Here is a 15,208-nt window from a genome sequence, read left to right as displayed (position 1 = left end):
TAGTTCAATATGAACCAAGTATGTAGCCCAGGCTAGCCTTGAATTTATAATGATCCTCCTGCCCAGCCTCAGGAGTGCTGGAATTACAGGCATGTGCCCCATGCCTGGCTATGAGTCTAGCTATAAACACATAAATTCTCACAATTAAATTCTAAGAAAGAGGTGAAGCTGTCCCATCTCCCTGTAAGTAGTATTCCTATTCGGCAGACAAAAAAACAAAATAAAAACATTCACAGAAGCTGATTTGACAAGGTCTTAAACTGAGACGCTGCATAACACTGTCGATTATCTTCCCATGTCAGAAGGATACTTGGGTGAATTTTTGTTACTTTTATCAACTTGCTCTGCCCTTAGTAATATTTGTCCCTAGAAGCTCCTTGAACAAAGGACTCGTATGAGGCTACATAGACTTCAAAAATTTTGCTGTGTCCCCTGAAAAGAAATCTAGGCTTCTGATTGGTTACTTGATCACTTGTTGCTGAAGAAATGTTATGAGTGACAACATACCATGCTTTAAAAAGTTTAAATATATGCATTATTTTTTTCTATCAAGTTAGAAGAGCATCATTGTAACCTATGACTTCACAAGATTTATTAGTAGACAGCCTGAAACATCACTGGATCTGTTAACAGATGATCTGAATATCTGTGTTTCAATTAATTGAACACCAGAGGGCAGATCCACAAAGATGAAAGTGCAGAGGTTATGAACATGGGGTCTTAGGCATCAGCTTCACCCTTTCCTCTGATTTGAGGCATGTTTCACAGTCTTTGTGAGCCTAACTGCAAATCTAAGTGAATACAATAGTGCCCAGGAGGATTAAAACTCAGGTTATCAAGCAAAGTACTTGTACATAGCAAGTGCTCAACAAATATAAACTATTACTAATCATACCCCCAAAACCTCCTTCTTTCCCCACATAGAGAGGACTCAGCATTTAAGAGAGCCTCAGGGTAGCACAACCCCTTTTAGTAACATTTGTCTTACAAGAGAAACTGATCTCAGAAGGAAATCCACACCTGTGAACATTTCTTGGGGCCAAACTCTTTGTTCTCCAGCCACTGAGCTCAGCACCTCATGACCTACCCTTTCATCGATGCAGCCCCTGGTGAGCAGGCTGTGCATCCTGCAGAGTGTGTCCCCACTGACTGGGCAGTGGTAACGGCCACCGGTGAGGGAAGCCAGCTTCTTCAGGAACTCAACTGCGGCTCTAGGGAAGGAATAGAGGCTCACAGAGAGTCAGGGAGACTAGCTGAGCCCCCAGACCCATGGGGAACTTAAGCCTACGGGGCTAAAGGAAAGCACCCGGGCAGTGGCCCTTGCCTGCACCACTGACACCATTGTTAGCAACACCAAGTACACTTCCTGGCCAGTTTACGGAGATTCACTGTGTTACGGTTCCCATTTGGCCTGGATTCCTCAAAACACGTGGCCAGAACAGTCTGGCTCCTTTATTGGACATCTCTCCAGTGTCTATGTGGATTAGGCCTAAGCTTGCAACTTAGACAAATAGAGAAATTGTGCACCTAAGTAATAGTTTTGCTAATAATAAAGGGTTTTGTTTTGTTTTTGTTTTCTTTGTTTGGGTGCTAGGGATCAAACCTAAAGCCTTATGCATACTTTACCATTAAGCTATATCCTTAGACCACGAAGTTTTCTTTTTTCTTTCTTTCTTTTTTTTTTTTTTTTTTTGTGTGTGTGCTGAAGGATCTGAGTCATATCTAAAACACATTCTTCTATAGTGATTGTTGTTAAAAATAATGGTACTATGTTAATTCATTATGTTTTCCTCTCTAGACACTCAAAATGTGAACATTCACACTTCCTCCCTAAATATTCACAAATACATTCCTAAGAAAGGTTGGGAAGGAGATGACATGACTGTGAATCAGCTGCATTCCCTAAAGAGTGGGCTGTTGATGGATCAGTTTGGAGTAAAAAGAGGGGCTTTTGCTCTGTGGTGTAACATCTACCAGACCCTCTGAAAACAATGCATTTCCTGATTCTTTCTCTTTTTTTGTACCAGGGATTGAACTCATGAGCTTGTGTTTGCCAGGCAAGCACTTGAGCCACTGAGCTAAATCCCCAGCCCCCATGTCCTGTTTCTTGACTCATAGGACAAGCCCTAGGAGAGGCCGGTGTCAAAAGAAGGTAAGAAGCTCAGATCCAGGGAGTGCGCTGGGGGAAGATGCAAGCTCAGTCTGACTCCTCACTGCCTACCTGTCTGTGCAGCTCAGGGAGACAGTGTGCACCTTCACATCCCTTTCCTCCTGGAGTCTGTGGACAGCATCAAGAACAAGGCTGCAGCTCGTATCCGGCTTCCCATCAGTCAGCAGGTATAGTCCTTGCACATCGTGAAAACTGAAAGCTTTCTAAGAGAGCACAGGGATGTGGTCACCTTGGGAGACAGGGCTTACCGGGAAGGAGAGAAACCAAAAGCCTGACAGTGGTCCCTAATGTTTCTAAGGAAAATGTGTCTGAGTGCTACAGACTTATCCATTAAGCCTGAGGCTCTCATTTAGCCTAAGACAGATCAAGGAAGTCGCTGAGTACATCCTGCTGCTTAGCTGATTAACCCCAAATAAGTCATTTAACCTCTCCGAGCCTCTGTTTTCATTCTAAAGTAAGAACAAGAATCCTTTCTCATTGTGTTGGGGTGGGAGGAGATGAGAAACATTTTGTAAATCATGCAACATCAGCATAGGGGATGGAGGTGTTTGATTCTGCTCTCAGGGTTGAGTTCAATGGCAGTACTTGCCGATAATGCTTGCAAGATTGAGGTACTCCCCTGAGCTTGCAGGTGGGTCAGCCACTGTATAGCTTCGCGACATGCTGCATCTGTGGTCTCCACCAGAGTGTCTTGCCACGGCTGGAGGCTGTCTGAAAAGCTGAGCAGGTTAAAACTGGGAAGGAGGAGAGAAAAGGTGTGATGGAGGAGGCAGGAGACTGATTAGAACGGCCTGTGTTGATTCTGCTGCGGTCACCTCTGTGAGGCCTGTTCACTGAAGATCCCTGAAGGCCTTGGGAGAGGGCTGTGAACCCCTAAGACAGAAACACATTTAACTCCCAGCTCAGCCACTGCTTGAGTATGTGGTCTTGGGCAAGTTATTTAACCTTTCTAAGGACTGAGGAAATCATGTGTGTAAAGTGCCTGTCACACAGGAAGTGCTCAATGAATATTTATTCTTAGTAACATTAAGGCAAAAACAAATTCCAGCCTAGAACCAGTATTTATTGCTCTTCTCCTTCTAGGTAGAAAGGACAATTTCTTACACTTAAAAAAATCAGGTTCACGCCAGGCTTGGTGCTGCACACCTGTAACCCCAGCATTCTGGAAATCTGAGGCAAGAGGATCTGAGGCAAGTCTGAGCCCAGCCTGGGCAATTTAGCAATTTACTGAAAACATATCTCAAAATAAAAAAAAATTTAAAAAAAGGCTGGAATATAGTTCAGTGTAAAGGTCTCCAGTTCAATCCTCAGTATCACAGAAGAAATCAATGTCAAGTTCTGCGGAACAGGTCAATTGAAGGGCATTTCCCTAGCATGAAAGAGATCCTGGGTTTGATCTGCAAAAATCAAGTTCAGCGGAAAACTACAATTCAAGGCCACATGGTGGTACCTTTGCTGTACTTATAACTGTCTCAGGGCTTGAGATGGAATTCTAAAAAACATTCATTTTCCTTCTTTATCACAACAGAATACAGAGATCCTTCCTGTGCAGTGTTATTCAGAAGAGCATTTCAGAAACTTCCAAGGCTGTTCAGAACTGTGAGAAGGAAGTGTATTTGGCTAGTGAAATCCCAGCAACTCCCGCTGCCCTCTTGATCTCCTGATGCCGCCCAGCCCTGTCTCCTACCTGTCACAGTGCTTCCGCAGCTGCTCCCAGATCAGCAGAACCATCTCCGACTTCACCCCCTGCAAATAGGGACCTGTGGACCCGGAAGTGTCCAGCAGGATGCACACTTTGCTCTCCAGGATGGCACCAAAGAGTCGGCGACTCCCTGTTCCAAGTGAGAAAGAGGCAGTGTCCCCTTCTGTTGCATTGGAACAGTAGAAGTGACAAAATGCTGCCAGCTGCTCTCCAGAACAAGATGGACCCACTTGTCTGCTCCCACTGCTGGAGGGCCTCCTAGGACTCATCTGGGTGATCCCTGACAATGCTCCTGACAGAGAGAAAATAAGAGGGAAGCCAGCAGGAAGCAGGTAGGGAACTGTGAGGATTTCCAGCCAGTCAGTCACCAGACAGAAGGAACAGCGCAAGCTCTGCTGTTTATAACAACTAAATCTAACTCTGCCTACGTCACCCATCCCCGTCACTGTTACTGTTTCCCAGATATCTTATTTTTTCTAGTACTGAGGACTGAACTCAGCACATTTACATGGAGCTATATGCTCAGACCTTTACTTTTTTTTAAATTCTGAGACAGTGTCTTGTTAAGTTGCTGGGTTGCCCAAGCTGAGTCTGAGTTTGTGATCCTCCTGCCTCAGCCTCCCAGAGTGCTGGGATTACAGATACTGTGCCACTGTCCCTGGCTTCCCAGCTGTCTTACTCTTCCATCTGGGCTCTGATTCAGTCATCCTCATTTTACTTCACCTTCTTTTTGGTGGGGAAGGGGAGTACTGGGAATCAAACTCAGGACCTTGTTCACTTCGCCTTCTTGAGAATTTATTTTCCAAATAGCAGCCACAGGGATTTTTCCAACCATTGATTTGACTGATTTTTGCTTATTTAAAATCTTATAATGATTTTTAAGAAATCCTTCTTAACAAATAACAGTCTGTGCCATAGCCACATCTCTCAGCTGGCTTCCCCCTGGACCTTACTCAGCCCGCACTGGCTTCTTTCCTTTCAGTCTCTGGTCTCTGCATCTGGCCTCTTGCTCAGCATGCCAAGTCTAAATCAGTCTCTTTGCTTTTGCTGGTTAACTTCTGTGCAGTCTTCAGATCTCAGCTCTAATATCACCTCCTCTATGGAGCCTTCTTTGACCTTCCAGTCCAGGCCAAACGCCTCTGTAAGCTCCATGCTCCTTCTCTCCCATGCTTGTCACACTTATGGTATTAGACTTGTTTTTGATTCTTTGCTTAACAGCTGTCTCCTCCTAGACCATATTTTCCCTGAGATCAGTGACCATGGTTTTGCCTTTCACCCTTCTATAGCACCTAACAGGTGAGCAGGACTCATTTGCTGAACTAGAGAGAAAGAGAGAGACAGAGAGAAATAGAGAGAGAGAGAGAGAGAGAGAGAGAGAGAGAGAGAGAGAGAGAGAGAGAGAGAGAAACAGAGAAACAGAGAGAGAGACAGAGAGAAACAGAGAGAGTCAGAGACAGACAGAGAGACAAAGACAGAGACAGAGAAAGACCCCCTACATAAGTTAAGAATATTAGTGCTCACATGTGTACCTCTGTGTGAGGTGGGGGACTCTACCACAAAAGAAGTGTCTGAAGCATCTGGGCCTGGTATTCATGCTCATCTCGTAGGTAGTATGAACTGGGAATGGAGAGGGGCGCACTCTTTCCTTGTTCCATCCTAGCATCTGGTCTGACAATGCATGTTGCATTTGTGTCCCACCCAGAGGCTTTGGAAAAGAGCAGTTGCCGATGCGCACCATTGCCCAGGGACTGTTTAGAACAGGAGCTGTACTATAGCTAGACCCAGTGAGTTTTCCCTGGAACCTGTGCGGCCCACACAAGCTTCCTGTAGGATCTCTATGTAAGATTCCCTTCTTTCTCCTACTGTTCCTGGGATCCCCCAGGCCCCAAAGCCTACATTCTCTTGGCCTTAATGCCCAGATGGATTCTTCATCCCAGCCCACTCTCCTCTGGGAGAGCACCCTGGCTCTCCACACCCGCCTTCCCTGCTTGCCTCCTTTGACAACAGAGGCTTCTTCCTGGTCAGGATCCCTCCTATCTCTATTTTGACGACTGGTTGATGGGATTCCTGTAAGGGAGGTGTTTTAGCCATGTGCAGGAAGGCAAGGCAGGCAGATGGCCTTGCAGGACAGCCTGGACAGCCATGGGATCTCTCTAGCTCTATGGTTGTGCTCCTCCTTCTGCCACCCAGCACCTTGCTTGACCTCTGAACCCCAAACTCATACTGCTTATGCATGACCCACCTGGCTTAATCCCCTGACCAGACTGTGCTGTAGAACCTGACCCTGGGTGAAGGACTGACCCTTGTGTCCCTGGGGTTAGCCTTCCACTGCCCTCATTCTCCCCCACCCCCAGGTCAGCAGGCAGGCTCACCAGACAGCAGCCACCGAAGCCGCTGGATGTAGCATCTCATCACCTTCTCCAGGCATGCAATGTACACATCCATTTCCCTGAGTGTCCACTGAATGTGTCTCACCACTCCCTGGGTCAAGGCAAGTAAAGGCAAAAAGCTGCTACCCATCAGCTATTTCACATTTTCATCACTTCCAAATAGTTTATTCCACTATGAGCCACAATTCCCAAACATCTGTTCAGCAAATATAGTTGTTTATTTAAAAGCATTTCCCCTTTTATTAAACTACCAAACTTACAGTTCTATGAAGGAGTGGGGGAAATTAATGTGATAGTTTTGTGGCATGTACAGTCACTGTGATTAACAGAAAAAACAAAACAAAATAAAACACAATATCTCCAAGTTTTAAAATAGAAAATCCTAAGTGGCGGGTTTGGAGACTCATAAATTTCAAACTGAAGGATTGACTGCCTTGGATAGAGAGGGGTCAGTGTGCTAAAACTGACCAAAGTTCATGAATGAGTAATTTTGAATTTTGTGGCTATCTTTAGTTCCCTCTAATGTTGATAATAGGATAGAAAAGGGCAAAGAGGGAAATGATTTGATTTCTATTTTGTACTAAAATTACTTGTTCCAGCATCAAAATAACAACAACAACAAAAACCCTACTATCCCCAAAACAAGAAAATAGACAAAGGAACCCCTTGCTTCCTGTCTTCACCCCTATGTCCTGCCCTCCTGACTGAACCATCATCAGTGCTAGGGCTACCTAGTTATTTTAGAGGGGTACCTTGGCCATCGCCTTATATGCTTGGCACTTGTTTCTTAATTCTCTCCCCCAAAAGCCTGTGTATCCCTAAAGTGCGATTTCAGGCCCTCCAGGGGCTTGATTTTTTTTTCTTGCAACAGGATTCTGTATCTCTTGTTGGGTGAGGGCTAGGGTTCTTAGAGCAAGAATAGAAGCTGAGGTCTCATGCTCTGCTTTCTGCCATCTGCAGGTGACACGATGACACAAGGACCTGGGGGAGGAAAACAGCAACAAAGAGACTCACATTGATCTCTATGCTGGGGATGACATCGCAGTGTTTGGCTGAGCTCTGTGTGGACTTCTGATGGCTGCAGCTGGGACCCAGGCATCTGGATATCTCCATCTTCAGTTTCTTCAACCCGTAATTTGCTAGCCACTTTAGAATTAATAAAAGGACTATTATGTAGGTAATTCAGACCCAATTGTCTAATTCATTTGTTAAAGTTTCATGTTTGAAATGTGAGGTTCCTGGGTCTTCACTGAGCAGATTCTTTACCCAGCTCCGAAGGAGAGGTGTGCGAGAAAGAGGGAACAAGAAATCAAATGTATTGGGGCTGGGGATTTAGCTCAGTGGCATAAGCACCTGCCTTGCAAGCAGGTGGTTGTGAGTTTGATCCCTGGTAATGATAAAAATGAAAAAGACCAAAAAAAAAAAAAAAAGAAAAAGAAAGAAATCAAATGTATTGAGTACTTCCTAGTCCCTTGTTTAGTGGACATTATTGCTTCCCCAACACCCATGCTAATCCTCCACCATGAAATTTTGGTGGAAAACCCCAGTAGGATAGTTTCAGTGTCACAATTAAAGATGCCCACATGGCCAGCTCAAGGCAATCAGAGCATGGCATCCAGGATGGGCCAGTCAGAACCAAGCTCAGCTTTTTTTTGGATGGTTGTAGGAAGAAAAGCTATCTGAACAAGAAGGGAATTTCTAAACTGGGTATGGTGTACATCTGTTATCCCTATAGTCAGCAGGCTGAGGCAGGAAGATTGCCACAAGTTCAAGGCCAGACTGGGCTACATAGTGACTTCAAGGGCAACATAAACTACACATCAAGGTCTTGTCTCAAAAACAAATGAACAAAAAAAATTAAAAGATTTCTTTTGCTTTCAACCAAAAGATCTGATACCATTGAAGCACTTTGTGAGGCGTGACTGAGTTGGAGATCAACCACAGCTTCATGGCCAGAGCAAGGCCAGCCTTGAGAACATGGAGCACCAGAGATGGGCCATGTGAACAAGTTGTCGGGACTAGAGCAAAGTCAGTCCCGCAGGCATCTGGCCTTGGTGATCCTCCCTGCTAACCACAGCACAGACAGTGCTGAGAATGTTCAGTGTTCTCAGCAAAACACCGAGACCTTGCACTTTTGACTCCGTCACGTGCTTCCCCACCTTTTACTGTGCATAAATAAAGATGCAGACCACAACGGGTGGTCATTGCCTCTCCACCAAAAAGGCCAGGTCCCACTCGGCCCCAGCTTTCCTTTTAGTATGTGTCTAGTTTTTCTTAATCTCCCATTGCTCCCTCTCAGGACTGTGCTGGCTGTACAGGTTGTGGTAGCATTTCCTACAAAATCACTTTAATCAGTCTTCATGTCAACCCCTTTGCTTCCTGTGCTCATTTTTTTTTTTTTAATTTTGAGACAAGGTCTTACTAAGCTGTTGAATTGCCCAGGCTGGGCTTGAGCTTGCAGTCCTCCAGGTTTAGGCTCCCACAGTGCTGTGGTTATCAGCATGCATCACCACGCCAGACTCTCATTTCTTGACTTCAGTTTACAAAGACATTGAGACTGAGTATAGCTACCTGACTTCCCCAAGATCACCTAGCCAGGAAGTGACAGGTCCAGATTTGAACTTCTATTTACCTGTTAATCTATTTGCAACACTAAGGAGTCATTCTCAGCAAGTCTATTCTCCTTCCAAGTATACCCAACCTCCTAGAATTAATGGTTGGTAGAAGGATTTCTTTTCTATTTTTGAGACAGGGTTTCATTGTGTAGTTAAGACTGGCCTTGAACTCATTTTGTAACCCAGGTTAGCCTCAAACTCACAGCAATCCTCCTGCCTTGGCCTCCTGAGTTCTGGGATTACAGGCATGCACCACCATGCCTGGCAGAAGGAATTATTGTCTAGGCATGTATGTGGTCAAGACAATTTAATACCTCTTGGCTTGAGCAAACTGTGTCCTTCCTGGGCAAGTTAACAGAAGATATGGTCCTTCGTATCCTTATTCTCTGAGGGTACTTCTTATATATTGAACCTAGGAGAAATAGCAAGGTCATCTTGTGCATCTTTCTTCCCTCCTCCTTCCCATTACCAGTCCCTTTCTAGAGTCAACTTCTGAGTCAGGGAAGTCAGTTGTAACATTCCATAACTGAAGTCTGTTGGAGAGATAGAAAGGAAGGCTATTGGCTAGATGGGAGAAGGCTTAGGACTTAGGACTTCTCTTCTGCATACAGCAGTGAGTGGCTGCTAGGATGGGGACCACCCCACATAAGTCCATAGGGCTGGCTAAGGGAACCTCCTCCTTCCCCTCCCCTCTTCCATTCCTTTCCCAGTCAGCCTCGGGACTAAGGAAACTGCCCCTTGTGGATGCAGTACCCAAGGACTATGGCAGATCTCATCTTCAATATTGAGTTCCTCCTATTCTGGCACTGGCTAGACTTTGCAAGTCCATTTCCTTGGCCTGGGAGAGCTGAGTTGTTTGAAGATAGGCCTGCTCCAGGGTCTCTGCAGGGAGTGTAGGTCCTGGGGTAGTTGGTAGTGTCGCCCTCCTACAAGGCCTGCTGGCCTTCAGTTCCCACAGGGCCAGGGGCTGTTCAGATACTCAGGTAGTCTCTACCTTACCTACGGTATTCCCAGTCTCTGTATAGAACAGGGAGAGAGCTGTCTGTGCTGCTCGTGATTTGATCTTTCTCTTCCACTCTACTGTCCCTTCTTCCATGAGTTGGGCTGGAGAGAGATGATGCTTGGCTTGTTGACTTGGGTGACCTCATAGGTTTCCATGCTACAGCTGCACAGCCTGACTTAGAGATACCACAATGTCAGCTATTCTCTATCCCTCGGAAATGAGCTCTAAGAGACTTTGGAGCAAACTCTTGCCCATACTCAGTCCCCTGGCCTCACCTGGACTAGTGATAACCATAATTACTGTCCCCACGTCCTGATATTCACCAGGCAGGGTGATAAGTGCTTCATATATTATGTTGTTTCATCTTTACTGTCCCCCAGGTCACAGATGAGTTAAGTGGGAGTCAGAGCTAGTAAGTACAGCAAAGATGTCACTCTGGCCTTTCTGACTCCAGAGCTGTTCCCAGAGCCATTCTGCTTTATATTTGACCTTACAATAAAAGACACATGGTTTTAAGTTTATGAGCTGAGTGCTTTTGCAAAAATTGTGATTGGTTATCACAAGCAACTGGCAAACTATAGTCATGAGCCTTAGTTCCTTTGGAATAAAATGAGGAACTTACAGAGAACATATTGCACAGGACTGATGTTGCAGGCTTTTTACATGGGACCCTCTTGGAAGATGTGCAGCACATGATCAAGGCTGATGAGGACTGGTGATTTAGTCACCATCATCATACATTTGTCGTGCCGAGGCCTGAACTCAGGGCCTTCACACTAAGCTACATCCAGAGCCCCTTTTTGTTTTCATTTTTTATTTTGAGACAGGGTCTTGATAAGTTGCTAAGTTGCCAAATAATCACTGGGATCAAAATTGCAATCCTCCTGGCCCAGCCTCTCAGAGCACAGGGGTTGCAGGTATGTGCTACTTGTGACTATTTACCATCATTATTAATCCACACGTTGGTGTGTCCAAGCTGTCCCACCACTCATGGCCTATCCGCAGCCTTGCCTTACCTGGGGAGATGCGCACTTTGCCACTGAGTTGACGACATTTCAGAGATTTTGATGGAGGGCTCCTCTCTCTTTCCAAGTCATCTTTAATGTTCTAGAAAATAGGCCCTATTTTCTATCAGAGGCCTGTTTCTATGGCAGGTAGCACCCCAATCACCCCAATCATTCAGTCAACCAGGAGCTTTGGGAGGGAAGGGCCTAAAGGAGTCAATTCCTTGTATGTGTTTGGCCCATCTCCTGCAGAAAATTCAGAGAGGGACTCAATTTGGATGACAAGTGTGTGAATGTGTCTAGGAATGTGTGTGGTATGAGACAGGGAGAGAAAGGATACTCAGATAGCTGTGGGGATTTTCCAGAATTTTCTTCAGCAGTTTTCTGTCCTTTGTCATACTAGACTGAGATTTCTAGATCTATAGCATGACTCACTATTCAGGCAATTTCTGGGCCCTCTTGTGTACCTTAGTTTTCAGTGGAGGTGGTGTGCTTCCTTACTGAGTGCAACTGGAATGTGACAAAAATTAAACAGAGACTTTGGGACTTCATGTCAGCTAGAGACCTCTAGGTGAGCTGCTGTAGAAAGGGCCTGGCTGGAATTCTGCTAACTCTGGGACTCCCAGAGTTCCACTGCATGTCAGGAGAGCCTGTTAGAGGCCAGACCACACCTTAAGATTCCTTGATCTATAATGGCTCAGGAACTACTGAAAACCTTAGAGGAAGAACCTAAAATTCTAGCATTTTCCCAGAATCTGGGAAGGCATTCAGAGAGGGTATTGTATAAAAAGTTGTTAAGAGTTCTTCGGATGAGGCAGTGCCTGTGCACACAGTAACCCCTAGAAAGGAAGCTGCCCCTGCCTAGGACAGATGTCTTCATATTGAAAATGTATTGTGTTCACAAGGGTCTCAGTCTATGACCTGCTGAAGAAACCCTGGTTTCTCTGCCCCACAGCACTAATGCATGGGGATGGGGATCTTCCTTCTAGAGGCCCATTCTGAGAAGGGGCAGGAACTTTATGCAGCACATATTTCACAGGTTGTGGATGGGAAGGCAGGCACGGGTCCCCTCAGCTCCCAAGAGGCCCCTGCTAAGCCTTAGACTTAAATATATAATTCCTTTGCTCCTGAGAGACCCTCTCAGGATAAGGTATTATGTGCAATGATGAATGCCAATTCCATGGAGTTCCTAGTACCAGGCTAAGAAACAAACTTGGGACAGCCAGGCAGAACAAAAGGTGAGGTGAGAGAGCCAGAGATGCTGCCAGACCTGAGAAGTAAGTCCTCTCCTTGGAGGCCAAGATGGGAAGCACACATCAGAAGGCACCACTGGAGCCCCTGCTTCCACCCACCCGGCTCTGGGGCCTGGGAGCCTTGCGCTAGTCACTTTAAGAGCTAGGAAAGACCAGGAAACTGGAAACACAATGCTTTGTTATTGGTGGTGTGCGTGAGGGGAGTCAAACCATTCTGGCCATGGAGGGGGCTGTAGGCTTGGGTAAAGAGGATTCCTTGGGCTGGCTTCTTTGCTTGAGCATCTTTGGTTTTTCTTTAGAAACAGCTACATTTTCCAGTTCTTTTCTCAAATGGTTCTTCAGGGAGGCCACTAGTAAGGCACACTAGGACAAGAATTGGGAGGGTTGGTTAGTGGCACCCCAGACACTGTAGACAGACATATATACATGGCAGGAATGAATCCCTGGCATCTTTTTAATGTCTCTGTCACTAGAATGCCCTTGGGGTTGAGTGCTGTAGATAAATTTATGAATTGATCCATTCCTGAATGGAATGCCTCGGATGTACCAGACACTGGGCTAGTTCATACCTAAGAGTCACAAGTCCACATACAGCAAGACATGCCACCTATCCTAGAGGGCAGGTGCTATCTTATCTCCACCTTCCAGGTGAGGAAACAAATTTATGTAAGCTTAAGGTTCATGTCTAAGCCCATATTACTAGTAGGTGGAGTAGTTCAAACCCAGGGTGTCTCAGTCCTGAGCCAGGGGTTTTTCTTTGCATTTAAGACACCTGGGCATACATAGATGCTGGTCAGCTCATCATGTGTTCAGGGCTGGTTCCAGACTTGAAGAAGAATGCTTATTCCTTTGCCTGCAGATTTCTCGAAGACCTGAAAACTTCTCCAGGAATTATTCTCAATTGAAGCACCAGAGAACACTATTCAAATGTAAATAAGCATCTCAAGGAAGGGTAAATTTAACTATTTTTGTCTATCAATACCTGGCAAATGGGTCTGTCAGATGTAGGAATTGGACTGACATGTACTGGAGGAGGAGGATTTACAGAGCACCAGAGAAGCCTTTCAAGGAGGACAGCTAAAACATCTTTAGGGGGAGCCACAGATCCATGGATCCATTGGCTCTGGAGGGAAGGAACGTGAAGACTCGGTCCTGTCTGCCAGGAGATCGCAGTTTAGCATTCTGCATATGTAAGTAATTAACACAGGAGTCAGGATGAGTCTTATCCACAGGCCCCTCCCCCGCTTGGACAGAAAGTGCCTGTAAGACCTCCATCCATCCCCATGGTTTCAATGGCCCACAATCTCCATCTCTCTCCAGCCCATCTTTTCCCATCTGCCTGTGGGACACTTTCACTTGTCACTTTTAGGCCCATAAAATTGCCCTGTCTCAAGGTTCCTTCCCTGAACCTCCCACAAGCTCCTCCTGTTTCCTTTCAGTAAATAGCACCACCATCTATGCACTTTCTCAATGAGGAACTTGTGAGTTACTCTGGATTTCTTCTTTTCTCTCATCCTGCAGGCCAGTTACAAGTTTAGTCAATTCTTCCTTAAATGCCCTCAATGTCTGCGTCCTTATTTCCACTCTCATTGCTCCTGACATAATATGGCTATTTCCTATCTCTTTAATGGCATCTTGTACTGTTCAACTCTTCTGAAGAGGAAGTAATATTTTACTGAATCTCGCATAATAGAGAATAAGCTATGAAAGTTATGGGAGGGGAATGGCAGACAATTGAAAAAGCATAGGAACGGCTTAATGTGCTTGAGGAACTCAAAGGAGGCCAGAAGGTATAGTATATAGACCAAAAACCAATGACATAGGAAATCACTGTGTTCCTTTGGAAGCCTTGGGTGTCTGTGAATTAGGACACAAGGGGAGAATTTGGGTTAGGATAGAGCTCTCGCTTAGCATGCAAGAGGCTACAGATTTTCACTAGAACCACTCCCACACCCACCCACCTACCCTGACACATGGAAGGAACCTGATGTGGGATGACCTGTGTTTCAGTTTGACTCCCTGGTGCCTGTAACTGTGACCTTACTTGGAAAGAGGGTCTTTGCAGGTATAATTGGGAGGTAAGTTGAGATAAGGCCATACTGGAGAGACACATATAGGGAAGACTCCCACATGAGTTTGAAGATAGAAATTGCAATTATGCTGCCAGAAATCAAGGAATGCCAAGCATAGCCAAGGATGAGGACTCCTTCCTTTATCAAACTTTAGTCTAGTTCCTCTGAGCCATCTCCTCAATGAGGCCTCCATCCTACAAGGCTGAACCCAATTTTAGCAAAGAATTCTGTTAAGTCAGATTAGTGACAAAAGCCCACCCTTGATATCTGATCAAATGCTTCATCTTCCATCCTTGATATCTTCTTTTTATCTTTGATATCCTTCCTTTTAGAAAGGATCCTGTTTAATAAGAATTCCTGACTCTTGATAGCTAATCATGTTCTTTTTAGTAATGTTCCATCTACTTGACGTAGGAGGAAGAAATAAAGATAAATAAAAAGGAAACAAGGAAAAGTTTAATTTTAAAATAATACTTTTAAGAAAATACAAAGTTACTCAAGGTTACAATACCCTTTTCTCTTATAAGAAACTCCAAAAAATTACAATAAATATGCAAATTGGCTTGTGCTTTTTACCTGTAAATGGCTTTTCCTTCCACAAACTTCCATCCTCAAGAAAGCACTATTAAGTGGGCAACAGAACTGTAAACTCCAAACACTTACAAATATTCATGTTCTAACATAGCCTACCACATGGGTAGCCTTGATAGACAATAGGAATATATCCCTTACATCACTAAGCTTTAGGGAAACCTCAAAACCAGATGAAAACTGCCAACCCCAGATCATAATGTGCCTCTCTCAAGGGCCTGTATTCTCTTCTCTCTGAGTATATACTTTAATTCTGCCTAATAAACTTTTCTATGCCTCTCACTAATGAGTCCTGAAATTTTTTTCTGTAACATAAGTCAAAAAACCTACAATATTAAAAAAAAACCTACAATATACTCCATGAGCAGGATAAGGCAAGGTCCTCATCTCCTTTTTGGGGTGCCTCCT

At 44.9% G+C, this 15,208-nt stretch overlaps 1 protein-coding gene across 9 annotated transcripts in view; it reads right to left on the bottom strand.

The window, feature by feature from the left end:
- Positions 1–15,208, bottom strand: part of LOC100714342 (von Willebrand factor A domain-containing protein 3A) — a 143,252-nt gene that overhangs the window by 2,129 nt on the left and 125,915 nt on the right. For all 9 annotated transcript variants that reach the window (XR_010039871.1, XR_010039872.1, XR_010039873.1 and 6 more), the window contains 10 exons: positions 12,348–12,500; positions 10,897–10,987; positions 9,877–9,981; positions 9,192–9,289; positions 7,277–7,408; positions 6,245–6,353; positions 3,858–4,002; positions 2,756–2,904; positions 2,222–2,369; positions 1,088–1,211 (listed from right to left, as the gene is read on the bottom strand). Coding sequence is in view for 3 of the 9 variants with exons in the window: in XM_063226645.1 (XP_063082715.1) it covers positions 1,088–1,211; positions 2,222–2,369; positions 2,756–2,904; positions 3,858–4,002; positions 6,245–6,353; positions 7,277–7,408; positions 9,192–9,289; positions 9,877–9,981; positions 10,897–10,987; positions 12,348–12,500 (1,254 nt within the window). In the remaining 6 variants the exon portion in view is untranslated. The remainder of the gene's footprint in view (positions 1–1,087; positions 1,212–2,221; positions 2,370–2,755; positions 2,905–3,857; positions 4,003–6,244; positions 6,354–7,276; positions 7,409–9,191; positions 9,290–9,876; positions 9,982–10,896; positions 10,988–12,347; positions 12,501–15,208) is intronic.

This window comes from Cavia porcellus, unplaced genomic scaffold (genome assembly GCF_034190915.1).
Source record: "Cavia porcellus strain 051 isolate PalLab524CR breed Dunkin Hartley unplaced genomic scaffold, mCavPor4.1 scaffold_16, whole genome shotgun sequence".
Taxonomy (NCBI): domain Eukaryota; kingdom Metazoa; phylum Chordata; class Mammalia; order Rodentia; family Caviidae; genus Cavia; species Cavia porcellus.
The sequence above is the reverse complement of the archived record's forward strand: the minus strand, read 5'-3'. Positions and strand labels throughout refer to the sequence as shown.